The 21,299-nt window shown below is 41.4% G+C and overlaps 2 protein-coding genes across 13 annotated transcripts in view; one reads left to right on the top strand and one right to left on the bottom strand.

Moving 5' to 3' along the window:
• The first annotated feature begins 685 nt into the window (after positions 1 to 685).
• On the top strand, positions 686 to 7,737 carry LOC127004783 (ATP synthase mitochondrial F1 complex assembly factor 2-like). Its single transcript, XM_050872912.1, has 8 exons — positions 686 to 752; positions 4,210 to 4,342; positions 4,658 to 4,764; positions 5,057 to 5,140; positions 5,248 to 5,358; positions 5,549 to 5,729; positions 5,866 to 5,981; positions 7,450 to 7,737. Exons 2-8 carry the CDS (start codon positions 4,258 to 4,260, stop codon positions 7,579 to 7,581), a joined length of 816 nt encoding a protein of 271 aa, XP_050728869.1. The 5' UTR covers positions 686 to 752; positions 4,210 to 4,257; the 3' UTR covers positions 7,582 to 7,737.
• Positions 7,732 to 21,299, bottom strand: part of LOC127004782 (probable phosphorylase b kinase regulatory subunit alpha) — a 58,505-nt gene continuing 44,937 nt past the window's right edge. For 9 of the 12 annotated variants that reach the window (XM_050872900.1, XM_050872899.1, XM_050872901.1 and 6 more), the window contains 13 exons: positions 19,540 to 19,645; positions 18,938 to 19,073; positions 18,062 to 18,342; positions 17,203 to 17,341; positions 16,524 to 16,556; positions 15,568 to 15,617; positions 14,038 to 14,058; positions 12,441 to 12,602; positions 12,108 to 12,161; positions 11,793 to 11,882; positions 11,371 to 11,484; positions 10,604 to 10,833; positions 7,732 to 10,429 (listed from right to left, as the gene is read on the bottom strand). In XM_050872900.1, coding sequence (XP_050728857.1) covers positions 10,612 to 10,833; positions 11,371 to 11,484; positions 11,793 to 11,882; positions 12,108 to 12,161; positions 12,441 to 12,602; positions 14,038 to 14,058; positions 15,568 to 15,617; positions 16,524 to 16,556; positions 17,203 to 17,341; positions 18,062 to 18,342; positions 18,938 to 19,073; positions 19,540 to 19,645 — 1,408 coding nt within the window. In that variant the 3' untranslated portion in view covers positions 7,732 to 10,429; positions 10,604 to 10,611. The remainder of the gene's footprint in view (positions 10,430 to 10,603; positions 10,834 to 11,370; positions 11,485 to 11,792; positions 11,883 to 12,107; positions 12,162 to 12,440; positions 12,603 to 14,037; positions 14,059 to 15,567; positions 15,618 to 16,523; positions 16,557 to 17,202; positions 17,342 to 18,061; positions 18,343 to 18,937; positions 19,074 to 19,539; positions 19,646 to 21,299) is intronic. The other 3 variants (XM_050872902.1, XM_050872903.1, XM_050872907.1) reach the window with 3 other exon arrangements.

The following is a 21,299-nucleotide window of genomic DNA, read 5'->3' as shown; positions in this document are numbered from 1 at the left end:
AGGGGACGAGTGCTATATTATAGTAAATATATAGTAGCTAGCTGTGAAGAGATCAAGGAGGCAGACACAAGGACCTGAATGGCTCTTAATGTTTAAATGTCCAACCGAGCGAATGTTTACACTCAGACCTTTAACTCACCTCCAGCTGCTGCCCTCCGCGTCCACTTGCATCCTCTCCCTCGTGACCTGATTTGCTGAGGTCATATGTCTGGGTCAGCCCCGAGGGACCCCTGCCAAAAGGTCACGTACGGGTCACAGTAGGTATATAAAAACTAGCTGGTTCAGAGATAGCAGCTTGGATCGGCCGCCATGTATGAGTGATTGATTGAAAATACTTATAACACGTGATATGAAGGACCGAGAACAACATATGGTCTATAGGAAAAAGAAGAACAAGAACAAGAACAAGCTGGCAAAATAGGGTAGAGAAAAATATATATTATACAGAAATACAGACGCAATAAAATACACAAGCAATAAATATAATACAGCAATACAGAAGTAGCCCAGATAGAACTCTCTAGCAATACATAACTCTATAAAAAAAACCTTCTGGCAATACATTCATAACACAACAACCCCTTCCAAGCACCAAAACTAGACTAATTTGTGATAAATATACAAAAAAAGGGAAAAAACCGTCCCGAATCCAACACCTGCCTCGAAACAGTCTCGGTGCGGGGACGGGAGCGGCGGAATGTAAACAAAGGCGGCGGCAACCCAAGAGGCGGCCCGCGTGCTCCCTCGTGACGGTAAATATCTAATAATTAACACGGATCACTGCTAGGGAGGTTGATATTTTGTATAGTAATTGATAAGCGTGTGTAGTTTATATGTAAAGCTCGTGAGATAAGTGGCAGTGACAGGTAGAGGGTTATAGGGACATTGTATTAGCCGGTGTCTTAGTAGGTAGCGAGTGAGGGAGTGTCTTACCAGGAGTGACTAATGAGACTTTCTATACAACAAAGTGAGGTCATTCTCTGTTGATTTATACCATAAGGTGCTGGCTATCATGTGTTTGAAGATCCCCTAAACTTAACCTTACATAACCGACCAAATCCCCAAATTGTTATTGTAGGTCTTGACTCAGAAAATTCATATATGCTTCCTTACTAATGGGACTTTCTATACAACAAAGTGAGGTCATTCTTTCGTGATTCATGCCATAAGGTGCTGGCTGTCATGTGTTTGAAGATACCCTAAACTTAACCTAACATAACCAATCAAAACCCTGAACTGTTACTATAGGTCTTTACTCAGAAAATTCATATATGTTTCCTTACTAATGAGACTTGCTATACAATAAAGTGAGGTCATTCTTTGTTGATTTATACCATGAGGTGCTGGCTATCATGTGTTTGAAGATACCCTAAACTTAACCTAACAAAACCCCAAACAGTTACTATAGGTCTTGACTCAGAAAATTCATATAGCTTCCTTACTAATGAGACTCTCTATACAACAAAGTGAGGTTATTCTTTGTTGATTCATGCCATAAGGTGCTGGCTGTCATGTGTTTGAAGATACCCTAAACCAGTGGTTCCCAACCTTTTCTAGTTTGCGGCACCCTTGGCAAGCCTTTCAAAACTTCCCGGCACCCTTATAAGGAAATACATATTTAAAATCTCCGTTGTTTTTTTATTATATATATTTTTTTCATTTCGACATTTTGCATCGATGTAACAACACCTTATACATAGATATGAAAATTTTCTTTACACTGATCCTGCTATTACAAAAAATGGTATTATAATACAAATATGTAATTGTGACAAGTTTTACAGTAGTTGCACAATGTTTTCAAGTACATCAAGTACATACCAGGTATGTATTGCTAACGAGCTGAGGGAGGAGGATATGTCATACCTTCTGCTTCCTTTGCGTCACCAATCAGTACTGAGACATTCTGGGCTCTGGCCAGTGGCGACTCGCTGTGCGCCCTGCCCTGTACGTGTGTCATACGCGTCAGTCTACAACCCTCACTCCCCTCCCTCCCACTCTCCCGCCAAGCTGTTCTCTCCAGTGTCCGTACAATTATTACACAGCAAAATCATATAATTAGTATTGTTCTCCTGGATTGTAATTTTCCATAAGTACAAATTATTATACAAATTCAGTGAAAAGTAGCTAAGTTGAAAATTCGATCGCTAAATTGTGCAGCAGCAGCAGAAGCAGAGAGAGTGAAGTTAATGCAATTTTTTCCCCTGAATTTTGGCGGCACCCTCAAAAGATCTCACGGCACCCCTTGGTGCCGCGGCACACCGGTTGGGAATCACTGCCCTAAACTTAACCTAACATAACCTATCAAAACCCTGAACTGTTACTATAGGTCTTGACTCAGAAAATTCATATATGCTTCCTTACCAATGAGACTTTCTATACAACAAAGTGAGGTCATTCTTTGTTGATTTATATCATAAGGTGCTGGCTATCATGTGTTTGAAGATACCCTAAACTTAACCTAACAAAACCCCAAACAGTTACTATAGGTCTTGACTCAGAAAATTCATATAGCTTCCTTACTAATGAGACTCTCTATACAACAAAGTGAGGTCATTCTTTGTTGATTCATGCCATAAGGTGCTGGCTGTCATGTGTTTGAAGATACCCTAAACTTAACCTAACATAACCTATCAAAACCCTGAACTGTTACTATAGGTCTTGACTCAGAAAATTCATATATGCTTCCTTACCAATGAGACTTTCTATACAACAAAGTGAGGTCATTCTTTGTTGATTTATACCATAAGGTGCTGGCTATCATGTGTTTGAAGATACCCTAAACTTAACCTAATAACATAACCTATCAACATAGCTGGGCGTTATCGCGATAAGTTATCGCGATACTTTATCGCTGATAACAAAATCGGGTTATCGACCATCCGCTACTTATTTAAATATATATCGGTATCTTCGTTACTTTTGTAACCAAACTAGCGATAATCGCTACTTTTTTCCACCTCTCAAAAAAACCCCCCGTTGTCTCCTCCCTACTGCGTGGCCCGGCGCCCGGTGTTGTGTGAAAAAAACTTCGGAGTATGAAATATCTTCGGTGAAGAGATTTCATAATTAGATCATCAACATTAAAACACTTGGTTATTTTTATGTTAGAGTCAAAAATCAATATATCAAAGAGAAAAATCATTTAACTTTGCCCCCAAAATGATTATTCACTGCCTCAAATTTGATATTCCATATTCGTTTGTGAGCATGCCATGGTATTGAAGGCACCCGGTGTTGTATTATTTGGTGTCCCATCGTCAAAAGCTGGCGATTTTGTTTACAAACACTGGTCTCTCGTGAACCAGTAAGCGTAGCCCTCCACAGTCTCACAAAGCTTTTTAACACATTAAGAGTTGCTGGAAGGCTGAATCAGACAAACAGTACCGCCATCCTCGCTGTTTCTAGAACGACACTCTGTACATATAAATACAACTCGTACAGAGTGTCGTTCTAGAAACAGCGGGGATGTTGGTAGTATATCTGATTCAGCCTTCCAGCAACTCTTAATTACGGTTAAAAAGCTTTGTGAGACTGTACGGATCTACGCTTGCTGGTCTAAGCATGCGCAGTTCACGAGAGACCAGTGTTTGCAAACAAAAGCATCAGCTTTTGACGGTGGGGACGCCAAATAACACAACACCAGTTCAGGCGTTTCTAGTATTATCGTCCATAGGTACGTGTCAAAGCGTGGTTTTCAGGTTTTGTAAGTTTTCTAAAATACAGATAATGAAAATTTGAATTCATCTATGATTTTTTATTTGAAATATCAATATAATATCGTTTTCGCCTATCGGAATTGTGGATTTATATCGGGTATCGGTTATCGGTTATCGGTTATCGCCTATATTTGTGTCTCCAGTTAACGAATATCGGTTATCACCGATAAGGTTTTCCATTATCAGTTATCGGTTATCAAGAATAAGGTTTTCTGTTATCGTGCCCAGCTATGCCTATCAAAACCCTGAACTGTTGCTATAAGTCTTGACTCAGAAAATTCATATATGCTTCCTTACTAATGAAACTTTTAGTACAACAAAGTGAGGTCATTCTCTGTTCTGCTCCTTTCTTAACCCTGCAGTAATTAATATACAGAAAGTAGAAGTACCTTAAGATGTTACTTGAGCCCAATACCCAAGTTAATTTACGTCATTAAGTATTCTACGACTGCTTATTATAACTAATGATTTTCCTGGCCATCCTCCTCAGGGCATCTTTACCTTTGCCATCTGGTACAGTGAGCGTCAAGACCTCACCATGCGGGGACTCTGGTGGCCCGTCGCTCCCCAGCTCCTGAGGCAAGCATCGGCCCTCAAGGTGACCAGGCGCTTCCTCCCTGAAGGTACGTTATTAGTGAAGGAGTTATGTTGTAGATATATTGTGAGGCTTTGTTTTACCCACAGTAATGAAATTGTGATGCTGGATATATATTGTGAGGCTTTATTTTGACCCTGGTAGTGAGTTTGATATGATGGATTTATTTTGTGAGGCTTTGTTTTATGCCTGGTAGTGAGTAAGTTATGATAGATTTATATTGTGACATTTTGTTCTGTCCCTTGTGCCTTATTTTATTTCTCTTGAACATCATTATTTTAATTTATAGATGCAATTTGGTCTTACCGTTTGTATTTGAGTTTTTATTTTTCTCTCCATCCAGTAAGGAGCCGTTTCTACAAGAATGTGAGTGTGGCTGGGAACGCTGGCACGTATGAAGTAAACCTGGACCACCGCAAGTTGAAGACTCCTTTAGGGAACGTCCTGCAGGTGGGTTACAGTTGTGACCATAGAGCATAATTATCTTTCTATGGTCTTATAATAGGCTTTCCCCCAAAAACAATCACACTAGATTTTTTAAAGAATGATGGTAAGTTGGATACCTAGTTGACAAGAATATTTGGATTCCATCAAATAATAATAGTACTTTTTAGACACCATTTAGTTGTTACTGGTGTGAGTCTACTGTATGTCATTCCATAGGTCATTATTTTTCTCATTGCTACCTTCATCATTACCTCACTGTGGCTCACTCATTAAGAATTGCTGCTTCTCTCCACAGATTCCTAACTATGGCCTTGCACTGGCTGTGGCACATGAATGGTCAGCCACAAAAAGCAAGATCATTCCAAGCTTCATGCACCTGGTAAGTCATGTCAGGGGAACATGGTGCTGTGATTAATTGTTGAGGATATATTGTAGTGGAAGGTTGACGGAGCATAAATTCATGAATATCCCATTGTCCCATCTCAGACTGGCCTCTCCTACACTGTGGTCGACAACCCTAACCATGAGACCAAGTGGGACACCGTTGACAAGACACTGGAGTTCCTGGACACTGACACTCTCCTCTACAGGGAAGAGGTACTGTAAGAAAGCCCAACTGTTCTGTATCTTTTAAGAGGAACAGTTTTCCAGCACTGGTTTATCAGATGGTATATTTGAGGGTAAAGTGCAAGGTTATTTTTTGTATTCAGAATTACCATTTATAATCATTTTAATATGTATTACCATCACATAATTACTCTTTCATTTAGTCTCATGTATATTGCAGAACACAGAAGACATGCTGAAATTGCAAGCCAAGGAGTGGGACCCCATCCTGGAATGGTTCAACAAGAAGTTTGAGGTGGACATCAAGCCTTGTCCGGGGCTCTTTGGGGCAGACATTCCCGCTGCAACTCGGGACACCGTCAGGCGGTACCTCCTCTCCTACAACGTGTGGGCGGCCAATGGTGAGGCTGCAGAGGCTGTCTCAGGGAGGGTTTCTGTGTTATATTTATCATCCATTTTGTGATACCTGAATTACTGAACATTTCTAAGCATATTGACAAGGTAGTGAGACAGAACTGACTTTCTTAATCCTTCCAGGTTTCTTATTCGGTGTAGAAGCCCTCAAGTCAGTCATCCTCACCGTTGCTGCAGCAGAGCGCAAGATTACACCAGAAAAAGCGGTCTATCTTTCCAGATTAGAACTAGAATTTCAGGTAATATCAACCATGGTTTTATTTATTTACTTATTTATATTTTTTAATGTTATATGCCATCACCTTGTACTCTACTCTTCTCAGGCAACCCTCAAGATACCCTTATACCAAGGCTCCCTCTACTCTGCACCATTCCCAACTTTGTCTCCTTGTTAAGATACCACCCTTGTACTGAGCTTTCACTCTTCCACAGATCCTTTTCATTGATACACTCCCACATACATAAGACCTTTCCTACACTCTACTAGCAATTCCCTTTACCTGATCCATCTCTCCTTGCTTCCTTACCACTGTCACACACTACTGTCCTTTCTATCCACAACATTGCCTTCTATACACTTTGCCCCCCACTTTACTGTCCCCTCTACCCACCACCTTGCCTTATGTACACTTCCACCACATTTTAATCCTCTCTATCCATTACCTTACCTCCCTTTCACACTGCTGCCACCACTATCCCTTCTACCCACCAACTTGCTTCCCATTCATTTTGCTCCCACACTACTGTCTCTCTATTCACCCTTCACCTCCCCTCATGCACACACTCAATACCCTTCTGGTCCACCCCTACAGTCAGCGCCATTTAAATTGGCGCAAAAGTGGTCGCGCCAATTTCAATGGCGCAGAACAAACCAACCCTCTATACCTTGGTTCAAATTCGTCAAGAGAATTGGTGCGAATACTGTTGGGAGGCGGGAGAGGTGCTTGATGGCGTCACGAGGTTTGAGAGTGTTAGTCACCTGCACGCTTTCAGCGTGAGCAGATGTTTTTGTGTTGTGGTCGGTTGTGTTTACTGTCACTAGCAACTGTGGAAGTAAAGTGAGGTATCACCGCAGCACGGACCCCTGCCTGCCCAAGTACACAGAAGGGACGGTCAAGCACCCTGACTATGTCATGGTTTGGGGTGCTTTTGAGTACCATGGCATAGGCAAGTTAGTGGTGTTACCCAAAAATGTCACAGTGAATCAGGAGAGATACCTGGAGCTCCTTGCTGATCATCTCAAGGACTGTTTCGACTCGTGTCAGAGTGAGGTATTCCAGCACGACGGTGCACCGGCTCACAGGTCCAAGTTAGTGCTTGGTTGGCTGGACTTTGTTGGTGTGGACTACGTGAAGGACTGGCCAGGTAACAGCCCTGATCTTAACCTCATCGAGAACCTGTGGGCTTTGATGAAAGCCCGCCTACGGGGTCGCAACACTTCAAGCATACCAAATCTTATCGCCGAGCTGCAAGACATCTGCAAACCTGTCCCCCAACCTCCTCCAGAACCTTGCCCTCTCCATTCCCCGACATCTCCAGAGCTGCCTGAAGAAGAAGGGGTACGCAACAAAGTACTTGAGGTAGAGTAAGTACCCCATAAATATAATTTTTCTATTGTTTTGTTCACGTGTATGCCGCGGCGTGTGGCAAAAAAACTGCTCGCGCCAATTTCAGTGACACTGACTGTAATGAGGTCTTGTGTTGTAGACGTCTCGCTGGGGGTCGGTGGAGTGGGCGCACGACCTGGACAAGCAGGAGGTTCAGGCCAGGTTCTCGGCGGCGCTGCTCTTCATCCACTTCAGCACATGGCAGTCCAGCGTCAGACACAAGGCCAAGTAGATGTGTGTGTGTGTATGTGTGTAAATATGTGTTTGCCTGAATAATGTATTTTGTGGTGAATGTATACTTAATGAATTTCTAGATTTTATTCAGATCTGTTATTTATCTAATTGTTTTCTTGTTCAATGAAAGGAAGTAAATAAATCCAGGTTTCAATCAACTTTTTTTATTGATTAAAATATAGTAATAATAATAATTCAGAACTCTAAATAAATAATAAGTATTTATATATCTATTATATATATATTACTCAAAATAAAATCATTTGAGAACTGTGAATTTACGCTGGCAGGTGAACACTTACTGCGGCAAATTAAAAAAACAAACACTCACTTCGCTAATTAAAATAAAGTCAAAACACACTAGTATGGCACCAAGTGAGACAAAGAGAAACTAGCAGTGAAAACTTGGCTGGCACTGGCAATCACAGGGTCAGACTTACACTGGAAGGATATCACATCAGAAGCAGTTAGACTTAAACTTTTGATGCTCGACAAGGGAAGGCTTTTTGAAAACCTGAAGCTATCTTAAACGTGCCTTAACTTAACCGACACAAGCCTAGTCCTGTTCTGCCCTGACCCACAGCAGGCATGGTCACAACTAAAGGTAGGAGGAAGCTTGGGGGCATGACACTTGACGATATGAGCTTGGAGAATAAAAGAATGCAAAGGTGTTCTCAGGATACAAGTTCAGGAAGATGTTTACACTAATATTTGTGCTTTAGAAGAAGATAGACAGTGAAAGGGCAAAGAGAGGAGGCACAGGAGTAAGAGGATTCTAAAGACCTATATTCCTTGCTATCTCTGCTGACCCTTGTACATCTGGTCACCTATCCTGCTTCACGTAATTGATATGAGTACTAACCTCAAGAAGAATCTAAGCTCTGGGTTCCCTGTAGGAGACTAGGCAGCTCCGTTTAGGTCTGGCTGAGTCAACACAACACAACACACAGCACTGATAAAGAGTCTGTCTGGTGTGATGATCAACACCTTAAACACTAGAGTGAGGGGAAGCTTACATGTTATGACTACGAACAAGTCTACCCGGAGACATCATTGTTGTTGTTGTGGCGCACACACAAACACACACACAAGTTCTCACTCATGTCTGGCCGGTCAGTGGTTGAATCAATGGACAATGGATCGCATGGGCCTGGCTACTAAGAATCTGTGAGTCTAAAAGAGTTTGCCATAACAACTAGCCAACAATAAATAAGCTAGCTACTATTTTGTTCAGTGGCTTTCAATTATCTTTTCCAACATTTACACTGCGTAGATATTAAGGAACATTTATCACGTCCCTCTCATATGATCATTACCTTCCTATCCAAACAGTGTTACATGTCGTAAATACATAATGTTAATGCTCTAATATTAGCTAACAGAGATCACCAGTCAGGACAATAAAGAATACACAACTTGGGTGTGGGCTGCCACGAATATCATACATGAGTGGATAAAATACTGATTGGTTAATGACTTACACTTCTACTAATGTATCTACAGTCTTGTGCACACTACCTACAGAATATTGCACCAAAGTAAAGATGAAAGGTGAAGTAGATCATGGTGGGGAGTAACCAGACTACCTATTGCTACATTATCTAGAGTTCCTACAGTGATAAAATCTACAGAGATGACTTGAATGGTACACTTACTACATGTTGTAAAACCTCTAGACACTCGACCTTGTTTGTGCATCGGTGCTGCAACAAACTCGTCACTACCGTATGAACTAAACCTCCCGTCTGAGGCTACATCCTTAGAGCACCTCGTGGTCTGCCCCTGACTAGGTGTGCTGAAGGGTTGCTAGAGTCGCTGTTTTCCTCACGATGGGGGATACATTTAAAAGGTTTGGGTTTCATTATTAAGGGACCCATTTTTGAAAATATATTATAATTCAACGTTTCATACTGGACTATTTAGGGGGTCTTTTGGGGCTGAAAGTGCAATGACCTCCCCAATGCAGAGAGCCACCCAAATCCCACCTGGTTGTGGGCACCTCTTTGGCAGAGGTGACTCCGCATCTCACTGGTCGCGGGTTCGATCCCCAGCAACAAAGTTTGTATCGCCCTCTCCTGATTAGATCAACTTTTCGATGCAAGAGTAATACACGCCAGGATTCATTCGTTGTAGGAGTTCCCGGCAACTCCAACAATCTTAATAATGACTTGGCCTCTGGGCCATCCCAGTGCAACCCAGCAGCCCAGGGACAGAGGCGTCTTTTGCCAGAGTCATAAATACATCACAGCTTGCATAGTAGAACAAGGTGTCTATGCTACTAAAACTTAGGTAGGTTATGTATATGCCCAACAAGTTGAAAATGGAGCAGTGTTGTGATGCAAAACTATTAAAGGAGTTGTGGAGATTAAGCAAAAGTTACTGACAATTATGGAACTCCTGATGAGTGATGCAAAAAGTGATGAGTGATATTTCCTTAAAGTGTGCTATCACATGCTAAGACTGTGTCCTCTAAAGAGACTTGATTCAACAGTTTCTGCATACTGAACACCACCACCACCACCACCACACCCGGGCCTCACTCTCCACAAGACTTTGCTCCACACACAACCTGCTTTTGATTTTTAATGACCTTAAATAGAGCAACAAAAATTGGTTATGTTACCCTTTTTTTTACTGAGTTCTAGTAACTGGATATTGAGGTAGAGACTTTTGCTTTCCTCTAGTCTCTTCCTAACAATAAAAATATGATGAACAACTCTTGGAGCAGAGCATCATATTAAAACTTAAATGCCTTTGTCTGCACTCTTGAGAACACAACACTTCATCCTCTCGTCACAAACCTTCCTCCAACCACCGCTCCTGCACCTCGCACTCTCCTACACAACCTGGGAAGAGACAAACAACTGATATATATTCGGTAACACGATTTCCTTTACCAAATGACGTTATAAAGAGGCTGAGGGTGAGAAAATCAAAAAGATACTATAAAATAAGTAAACAGGACATGCTACAAACATTTTCAGAGCAAGTTTTAGGCGAGACAGAGCATTTTAACTTACCTCAATGTTCAGCTGACGGCACAGTCCAGCTCTCCATCTTGTGGGAAGCAGTTGAGCGTGGCAGTGGCGGCGCGTATCATGTAGGACATTGTGCCGTAGCTGCCGGATGGTGCGCTGTCGTAGAAGTGTTGACAGATGTACGCTGCACCCCCACAAGCCAGCCCTCCCCCAACGCCTGGCTCTCGCTTCTCTCGGGCACAGCACAGTGTAGCGTCACCATCCTGCTGTTTCTGTTGGGTTACAAAAATGTCTTCAGTGCAATGTTTCCTCCTTGTCTGTTAGCTTCAGTTTTAATTTACTTTGTTTGCTGTTTGGGACCTAATCTTAGGGAGAAGTGTAATTTACCTAAGTCTAAGTCTAACTCCATCCCTGACACCCTCTTCCCTCCCTCTCCCTCTTCCTTCCACCTTGTCTGTTAGCTTCAATTTTAATTTATCTTCTTTGCTGTTTGGGCTCTAATCTTTGGGAGAAGTCTAAATTACCTAAGTCTATATGCTATATTATCTATCTATATTTCCGACACCCTCTTCCCTCCAGGGGGTGGCTGCAGTAGAAGTGTCTCCATCTCTCCCTGTTCTGGCACTCCCTCATAGCACACTCAATCCTGCTACTTCCAACTCTCTATTTGCCTTGTTTTTTTCATCAATTCCATTATATATTACAAACTAAGTGATGTGAAGCCCTGTCTGGTATTATGATCTATTTATTCCGTTGGTCTTTATCATTTTGCACTGAATTGAGAGCCTGGCTGTCCCTCCTCAACCCACCTGGTCTGACAGGAAGATGTTGTTGGCCACGTGCACGATGTCCTGCGCCGACACGATGTCCCCGATGTAGTCTGTGTTGTGATACTCCCGCACCAGTGATAGCACCATCAGGGCCTGCCGAAAGAATGACACATCAGACCTCAGCACCATTAAGCCTATGTTGTAACCAGTCAGCCAACCCCTATGAATATATATTTGCCTTCTGGACTACAATGATTAAAAAAGAAGAGCAAACCTTCCATATAAATGAGAGTAGGAAAAATAAGCAGAGGCAGAGAGAGGGAGAGAGATTAAGAAGTGCAGAGTGAATCACCTCGACTTCAAAGTTTAAAAGAAAAGTGAGGTTTCCATATAAACAACAAAGTGGGAAAAAGGCAAAATCCGTGAGAAGGAGAGAGATTATGAAGTGCAGCGGGCATCACCTCGACCACCAGCTGTCGGTACTCTGGCTGAGGGATGGTGTTGAGCACAGTCTCCACCTCCAGGGCAAACTTGAGCTCTCCGGCTGTCATCTGCAAAGGCAAGAGAGGATTATAGTCAGCATGTAACCTCCAATGGAAGCTCGGGATTGTGGTGCATACTGAGTGAGCAATATTCTGACTCATAAAATCACTGAGGTTTCGTAAGCTAAATTATTGATCATTGTAGGTGTTGAGATGAAAATATTTGCCTTGGGATGAACTTGAATATGACTGATTTGTAGCTATTACACACAACAGCAATCAAGGGGTTCTTACCTCCTGCGTCAGGGTCTGGGGGATCACCTTGCCCTCAATGTTGATGCCTTTACACTGAAAAAGACAAAACTGGATGAATACCTTATGACCTACACTCTACAGACAATATAGGCCTAACTAAAAAGATGACAAAATTGGATGAATACCTTATGACCTACACTCTACAGACAATATAGGCCTAACTAAAAAGATGACAAAATTGGATGAATACATTATGACCTACACTCTACAGACAAAATAACTATCAGCCTCAACACAATATTTAACCACTGAAACTCTATGGCATCTTATACTCAGCACTTGAACCCCCAACAAACACCTGAATGAGTCTACCTTCTCGAGGATCTTCCATATCTGTGGGTAGAAGTTCCGAGGCACGCGGTTGAGAGCACCGTCTAGCCGCCGCCGCCTCAGCCACTGGCCGTGTCTGTCGTCCGTCTCCTCAGCCTTCCCCTCGCCAGCTGTCGTTTCCAGGAAGTTGCCGATGGTGCTTTTCTGCTCCACAAGGTAACACAAGGACACAGCCAATTAAAGGGATCAGTGGAAGGCATACACTAGGTCAGGAAGGTTATCTGGTGTGTACAGGGTTGGTAATACTGACTCGAGCAGCACCACAAACAGCTGACGGCCTGCACCTCCAATGGAATATATATGAATAAAGCAAAACTGTCTACCCTGTGTTTGATAATACTGACTCAAGTAGTGCCACAAACAGCTGATGATCCACATCTCTGATGGAATACAAATAAGGCAATAGTGTCCACCCTGTGTGACTTTTATAATCATCATGGCTAACCTTTCCCGGAGTTTTCCGTTCCTATGCACACCAGAAACCATCTACAGTGAAAGGAATGTGATTACAACAAATAAAAACAATGTGAAGAATAATGAAACCATCACCAGAGAAAAAAATAATTATGCACTACAAAGGCATGCACAAAAGCAATACAGTTGGACCCCAGATTTTCTACACCGTTTTGGGGGAGATTTGCAACTCATACTTAAATGAAGAAAGGGTATAGGGATCTACAGCTTAACAACCAATCAACTACTGAGGGAAAGCTGTAGTGTGAGAGAAATGCCGAAGCTCTACTGCAAGATTAAAAGCTGGCCAAGATACAGGGTACAGCTGCTATTAAACCAACGAGTAGCGGGCCTTTTTTATTATTGTTTCCTTTTTTTGTGCCCTTGAGCTGTCTCCTTTGTTGTTGTAAAAAAAAAAAAAAAAAAAAAAAAAGATCCTGCTCCCTATATGTGGGCTAGTCTTTGAGCTGTATCGGGGGAAGGGTGAGGTGATGAGCGCTGTCCCTCGGGTTCCTCAGTGCTAAGTGTTCAGGGAGTGACAGGTTGGGGCCGTTGTGCTTCAGAGGGTTGCGTTCAAAGCTAGCATGCAAGCACAAGTCCCTATCATGTGTAAGTGTAATGTTATAGTTTCCAGTTCAGGACTTAGAAAATCCATGCAAGTGAAACCAGTGCAGATTAGGAATAAAAACATGTGTAGAAAATGTTTTGGTTTCAATGATGGATACAGAGTTTGTTCATAAAGAAACCGATATGAGAAAAAAATGCAGAATATGCTTGTGGAAAATACTATCAACTCGAATGAAAACTTTGTGTTGATTAAATCTTGCTTTCGAGTCATATTCTTTCTGTTTAAGTGATGCATTTTCTTGGGTTTTTAAGTTTTCTTGGGGAGACATGCATCCATTACTGCTCTGTAGTGGTGAGGGAGACAACATGAGCAAGATGAAGAGAACAGCCACATGGTCAAAACAATGTGTGGTGGAACTGTAATTAAAAAGAGATGCAAGTGGGAGGGGATCACAAGGGGTCTGAAGAGGGCGGTGGAGTGAGGAGCCTGGACGGGAGGAGGAGGAGGGGAGGTAAAGTGAGACAAGCCAACACCGTATACAAACTCGCCTGTTCTCACCTTTTCCGCATGCAACCCTCCCTGCCGGAGACAGAAGTGTTGGAAATAGCATTAGTTCCTGCAACCCCCACTAACTCTCTCCAGGGGGGCTCTACTATAGGCATTAGTTGCAGCTCATAGAAAAGGTCAGTTCTGGAATGCACTAAAAAGCACCCAACTTCAGTGTGGCATGAGGAACAGCCTTCTACAGTGCTGAGCCAAACAGTTACTCCCCACAACCATGGATGATAAAAAAATAAATCATATACATCTATCTCTATCTGATGCGCTGTGTCCTCGCGGGAACTTCCCTCAAGGGGCGGCCTCTACAGACGAGTCCCCAACTTTCCCTGTTCCCAAAGGCCCACTTACACCTGACAGGGCTGGTGCAGTGCTCGTTCCCGGATCGACACAAGACATCAGATTGTCAAGAACCAATAGTCCATAATATAATAAATACAACTGATATGCAATAAATACACTGTTCATATAAAGTTAAAAAAAAACATGTAAAAGAAAAATTTTGGGCAAACTATTCCAGTTTGTGTTCATATTAGGAAAACCTGCTCTGGAAAGTTATGATGAGCCACATGAAGGTTGATAAACATTTACTTTGACCAAGGTTCATATCTGTGCCTCATCTTAATCCTTCACAGTAGTTGCTTGTCCTGATATGAATACTCGCTGGAATGGTGCCTGCAAATTGAGGAGTCTACCCAACCTACAGTCTTTATCCTAGAAACATCATACTAATCAAAGGCATCCCCCCCACATCCACAAGCAGACACATGTACAAGACCTTAAACAGACACCAAACTCATGACTAACACCATTGCACCACCACATCAATGCCTCACCACAACACCCACTGCACCGCCACACCACTACTGTTCTCTACACATCACCAGGAGTCCACCAAGAGAATGCCTGCCAGTACTTCATCAGCATTTCGACATTATAGTTTCACATCAGGACTGAATATAGAGTTCTTGGTGCACTCTTTCACAGGAGCTACTGGTGCATTCCACATTCACTGTTCTCCAATTCAACCCTCGAATGCTAACTACTTTGTCTTCTGTGAGGGTGACTGCAAGCCTTCTAGTCGGGTCAGGCAGGTGGTCATTAAGGGAACATTCTTTTGGGCATAATTTAGAAAGAAAACAAACAATAAATTAAAGTTATGAATGACTGAACTTAAATGGTTGAATATTTTTTTGTTTTGCTTGGGGGATTTGCGAGCACACACACACACATGCATACACAAACACACACAGACACACTCACACACACTTGACAACCAACCTCTTGGAACAATACTAAAGCCACTCGCCCTACCCTATGCCCTATATCACATCTTTGCCCTGATACTGTCTGAGCCTCACACAACCCACAAGGCACACACACACACACACACACACACACACTCACACTCAACAACCAGCCTCTCATAACAATACTAAAGCCCCACACAACACTCTATACCCTACTCCACATCTTTGCCCTGTCACCATCCAAGCCTCACACACCCCAGGACACACAGCACACCCTCACCTTGCTCAGCTTGGTGGAGCGACTGCTGATGAAGAACGTCCCGCTGCGAGCTGAGGGGAGGACAGGACACATCAGATTTCAGGTACATGCAAATGGCTTAACTAGTCTCTCCACTTGTATCTCTTTCTTTCCTTTTAATATTTACAACCTGAGACAAGATAAGGGGCAGACTACTGAATCACACACTTGGGATTGCAGAGATAGCAGGGTCACACAACAAGGGTTATCTCATGAACACTATATATAAAAAAAAATTACAGCACAGAAAGCAGCTCAAGGGCAACAAAAAGAAAGTGTAAAAGAAAAAAAAGCTCACACTATATACATTTGTGGTTGACGGGGGTAATGCTAGACCTTAAATATAGGGTGAGGAATGACTTCTATGCAGTTTCAATACCTTCACCAACGAGAGACATTACATAACCAACAATCTCACAGGTAATATACAGAATGGCACAGCTAGGAGTCTGTGTAAAAGGATACCCATGACAGGACCCAAAGTTATCTAAAAGTGAGCCCAAAGTACATACCATATTATATTATCTACCAAATTATGTTTTTTCTCGGTTTCAAATGGAAGGGTTAACTTTTCTCAGAGGGGCCTGTGACATCCAAAGGCTCCATGTAGCTATGGCACTGGTAGGGTCTGCATAGCTAGTTAGAGTTTTAGCCAGTGTGAATGATGTGACAATGTTGATATGCTTTACTATATTATATATCTACCAAATTCAAATGGAAGGGTCAACTTTTTTCTGAGAGGGCAGTGACATCCAAAGGCTCCCTGTAACTATGGCACTGGTAGGGTCTGCATAGCTATTTAGATTTAGCCGGTGTGAGTGATGTGACGATGTTGATATGCCTTTTTCTACAGTCTGAAGTTCAATAATAAATAAATCCCTGGTGGAAAATTAATAACATCTACATGCAAAGACAGTGGTCACTCATTCCAACCTTACCATTGGCTAGGATTCCTTCACGTTTGCGCAAGACTGGCAAAAGCAGAAAATACATTAGACAGAAAAGCCAACACAGCTCAGCGGACAATGGAAGAAAATGCTAAAACAGGCAATGATGGGAACAGCAGCCATCCAGCCAAAACCGTCATAATGAACACATGTCACAGGGTACAGAAGCATTGGTAAAGGTATACATGTGACTGTTAGAGGGCCACCAACACCACCATCACCGTTTAAGTTAGTGGATGAATGAATGAAGCACAAAACCTGTCATCAGCTCACAAAACATTAGGGCTTGTCAGAGAAAACACCTGTTCAAGAGGAAAGCTGATAACTGACTTTTTTCTCCACCCAGCATATAAAAAGAGGTAATATATGAATGGTTAGTAAAATATATGAAAGATTATTAGAGAAACCTTTACTGAGCAAGATCCACAACCCATCATGCAGGAGAAAGAAGGAGAAGGAGGAGGAATGGAATGAGAACAGCAGCATCAACTGACTGACAAAAAGAGATATTATACGACTGGTTAACAAAATACATGAAAGATTATTAGAGAAACCTTTACTGAGCAAGACCTAAATCCCATCATGCAGGAGAAGAAAGAGAAGGACGAGGAGGAGGAACGAAATGAGAACAGGAACAACAACGGCATCACCAACAGACTGACTAACTGACCAGAGCCGATGTTGAACTCCTTGCCGGACATGATGTGGTGCAGGAGGTTCTTCATCTCAAAGGGGGACAGGTTGAGCAGGTGATCCGAGGCCACGTCTGCTGCGCACTTGATTGTCCGGGCCAACTCGGACGCCATGACCTGAAGCAGAGACATGGGGTCATATTCTTAAACATTTCAGCAAGTAGGAACACAAAATGGCGATGATTAGGACAAATATGTATGAGAAAGAAAAGAACAGGAAGGCCAAGGAGGACATGGAGAAAGGTGGTGGAGGAAGATATGAGGAGGCTGAACATCACGGAAGAAATGGCTATGGACCGGCAACAGTGGAGGAGGCTCATATCCCATCCAACCACCATAGGGAATAAATGGACGTTAAACGATGATGATGATGATGATGATGATGAAAGAACGACAGGTAAGGCAAAATAAGTGACAATCTAGGATATAAACTCACAAAAAAGGACAAGGAGTAGAAGATAGAGATAAGAAAGAAAAGGAGATGGAGAAGAAGCAACTGAAGAAGGAGAAAATGGAGACTAGGAGGAAGAGTAAACAAGAAAAAGAAGATGGAGATAGAAAGTAGAGATAAAGAGGAGAAGTAGGAGCAAATGAAGAAGAGGAGGATAACAAAAATGAAACTAGAATACAAAACAAATGAAGAAGAGGAGGATAACAAAAATGAAACTAGAATACAAAACAAATGAAGAAGAGGAGGATAACAAAAATGAAACTAGAATACAAAACAAATGAAGAAGAGGAGGATAACAAAAATGAAACTAGAATACAAAACAAATGAAGAAGAGGAAGAATTGCTCCTTCACTACAAATCTGATGCTGTTTAGGGTTCCTCCTCACCTGTATAATCAGACCCACACGCAGCCGCAGCATCTCATTAAACAGACTTGGCTCAGTGCGGATGAACATGGCCAAGTAGACAAGCAGCTCCTGGGTCAGCATGGCGGTGGACTCATCCGCCCCGTAAGCCTGGTGGATGAGGACGCGCAGCTCGGATGACGGCAGCGGGGCGGTGATGGTGACCTCGTTGTGTGGAGGCAGCCCCACTGTGACCTGCTTCTGTCGCACTAGGAGGTCAGTTACAGCCTTAGCCAGGTCCTCCACTCTCTTCCCGAGCATACCTGAGGAGATTAAGGTCATGGTTGGGTCATTTAAGGTATTCATTTTTTGTTGTTGTTTTTTTACAGTAAAGACAACAGCTCAAAGGCAAAAATGAATGAGGAAAAAAAGCCTGCTGAAAAAAAAGGTAAGATTTGAGGTCCTTGTGGAGTTTTTATCTGATTTTTTTAATTTTTTCATGTTCTAAGTTCTCATTATTCCTGTTTTTTGTGGAGTTTTCTTTTTCATTTTATTGTTTTTCATACTCTTAGATATTATTGAGTGCATGGTAGTAGTGTATTTAAGCTGTCAGTATCCTTGTTCTCATTCAATCTTTTAATAATTTCAACATTCATTCAGATTACTATGTTACTCTCTTCTTATCCCTGTCCTAACCTTCATAACCCCCTGTGGATGTCTTTAATTCATTGTTTTCATGTTTGTTCTGCTTCCTAACCTAACCTTACCTAATCTAACTTAACCTAACCTAACCTACCTACTTCCTAACCTAACCTAACCTTCCTTAACTTTCCTTAATTTAACTTTACTTAACCTCCCCTAACTTTCCTTAACTTAACCTAACCTAACCTGACCTCCCCTTGTGAGTGGTTGACGTACCTGCCGTGTGCCTAACGAGAGCCCAGTGCTTGATCTGGCAGGCCCGCTCATACAGGTCCTTCAGCAGGTCCTTCACCGTCACAGCCTGGCCCTCGATCACGGAGCCTGTCTCATGGTTTAGTCCAAACTGCACCACCTGGAACACACGCACACACATTATGACTTTTCACACACACATACACACAGACACAATATGACCAGTTAATGCACACTCACATATATCTTGTTCATATAGGCTAGATACAAGGGGTGGCTCTAGGACTTCTTTTTAATAGGAAAGGAGGCAGCTCAAGGGTGAAAAACTGAGAGAAAAAGAAAGGCCAACAATGGAACTGCTTCTGCAAATAATGTTTAGCAAAAGAGTTCAAAAGGTTTAGCCTAAGAGTGAGCATCTAAATCCCAAGACAACATTAATCATCATCACATACGCCAACCCAAAATTGATCTCTCTTTTGGGTACCCTTTACTATCTTCTGTTGTGGGAGCGACAAGTAGCAGGCTTTTCTTTTCTTTTTTCTACACTTTTTGTTGCACTTGTGTCAACTTTTGTAAAAAAAAAAAAAAAAAAAAAAGTCCCTTTCTCCCTGCCCATCCCAACACACCAGGTAGTGGAGGATGTCTCCCTGCTCCTCCAGGTTCTCCGCCTCCCGCAGCTGCAGCATCAGTTCCTCAAGATCCACATTCTCGTAAACCGCATCGCTCGCCACCCTGAGGAAGAACAAAGAATAAATATAACCTTCTCAAAGTGCCCATTCAGTGGAGGGTGAAAGGGGGTGAGTGGATATTCATTCTAGTAATCTAAATGACTGAATGGGAACAAGGATACTGACAGGTTAAATACACTACCATACACTCAATAATATCTTAAGAGTATGAAAAACAATAAAATGAAAAAGAAAACCACAAAAAAACAGGAATATTGAGAACTTAGAATATGAAAAACAATAAAATGATAAAGAAAACCACAAAAAAAACAGGAATATTGAGAACTTAGAATATGAAAAAAACAATAAAATGATAAAGAAAACTCCACAAAAAAACAGGAATATTGAAAACTTAGAATATGAAAAAAACAATAAAATGAAAAAGAAAACCACAAAAAAACAGGAATATTGAGAACTTAGAAAATGAAAAAACAATAAAATGATAAAAATAAACTCCACAAAAAATCAGGAATATTGAAAACTTAGAATATGAAAAAAACAATAAAATGAAAAAGAAAACCACAAAAAAACAGGAATATTGAAAACTTAGAATATGAAAAAAACAATAAAATGAAAAAGAAAACCACAAAAAAACAGGAATATTGAAAACTTAGAATATGAAAAAAACAATAAAATGAAAAAGAAAACTCCACAAAAAAACAGGAATATTGAAAACTTAGAATATGAAAAAAAACAATAAAATGATAAAGAAAACTCCACAAAAAACAGGAATATTGAAAACTTAGAATATGAAAAAAACAATAAAATGAAAAAGAAAACTCCACAAAAAAACAGGAATATTGAAAACTTAGAAAATGAAAAAACAATAAAATGAAAAAGAAAACCACAAAAAAACAGGAATATTGAAAACTTAGAATATGAAAAAAAAAAACAACAACAATAAAATGATAAAGAAAACTCCACAAAAAAACAGGAATATTGAAAACTTAGAATATGAAAAAAACAATAAAATACTGATAAAAACTCCACAAGAACTTCAAACATCCCCTTTTTCTTTTTTGCAGAGATAATGACTTCTATAATAAATGTAACCTTCTTTATATGCTTATTCAGCGGAGGGTAAGAAGAGGTTGCATAGGTATTCATTATAGTAATCTGAGGGTACTATTGTGACAAGATGACTTCTATAATGATGTAACCTTCTTCATACGCTTATACAGTGGAAGGGTGAAAGAGTATGAGTTGGTATTCATTATAGTAATCTGAGGGTACTATTGTGACAAGATGACTTCTATAATGATGTAACCTTCTTCATACGCTTATACAGTGGAAGGGTGAAAGTATGAGTTGGTATTCATTCTAGTAATCTGAGGGTACTATTGTGACAAGATGACTTCTATAATGATGTAACCTTCATATGTTTATTCTGTGGAGGGTAAGTAGAGGTTGCATAGGTAATTTGTTCTACTTGAGTGTGCTAATGTGACAAAAATTATGACTACCAGAGTAAATGCAGACGATCTTCAAGTACTTATTCAGTGGAGGGTGTTAGAAGTTGTGTAGGTGTGCCCTGTGGTAGTGACCTGAGCCTGTTAATGTGACAAGATAATAAGTACTACAATATATGCAAACCATCTTCAGGTACTTATTCAGTGGAGGGTGTTAGAAGTTGTGTAGGTGTGCCCTGTGGGAGTGAC

The sequence above is a fragment of the Eriocheir sinensis genome, chromosome 29, assembly GCF_024679095.1.
Source record: "Eriocheir sinensis breed Jianghai 21 chromosome 29, ASM2467909v1, whole genome shotgun sequence".
In the NCBI taxonomy this organism is placed as follows: domain Eukaryota; kingdom Metazoa; phylum Arthropoda; class Malacostraca; order Decapoda; family Varunidae; genus Eriocheir; species Eriocheir sinensis.
This window is presented reverse-complemented; position numbering and strand designations above follow the sequence as displayed.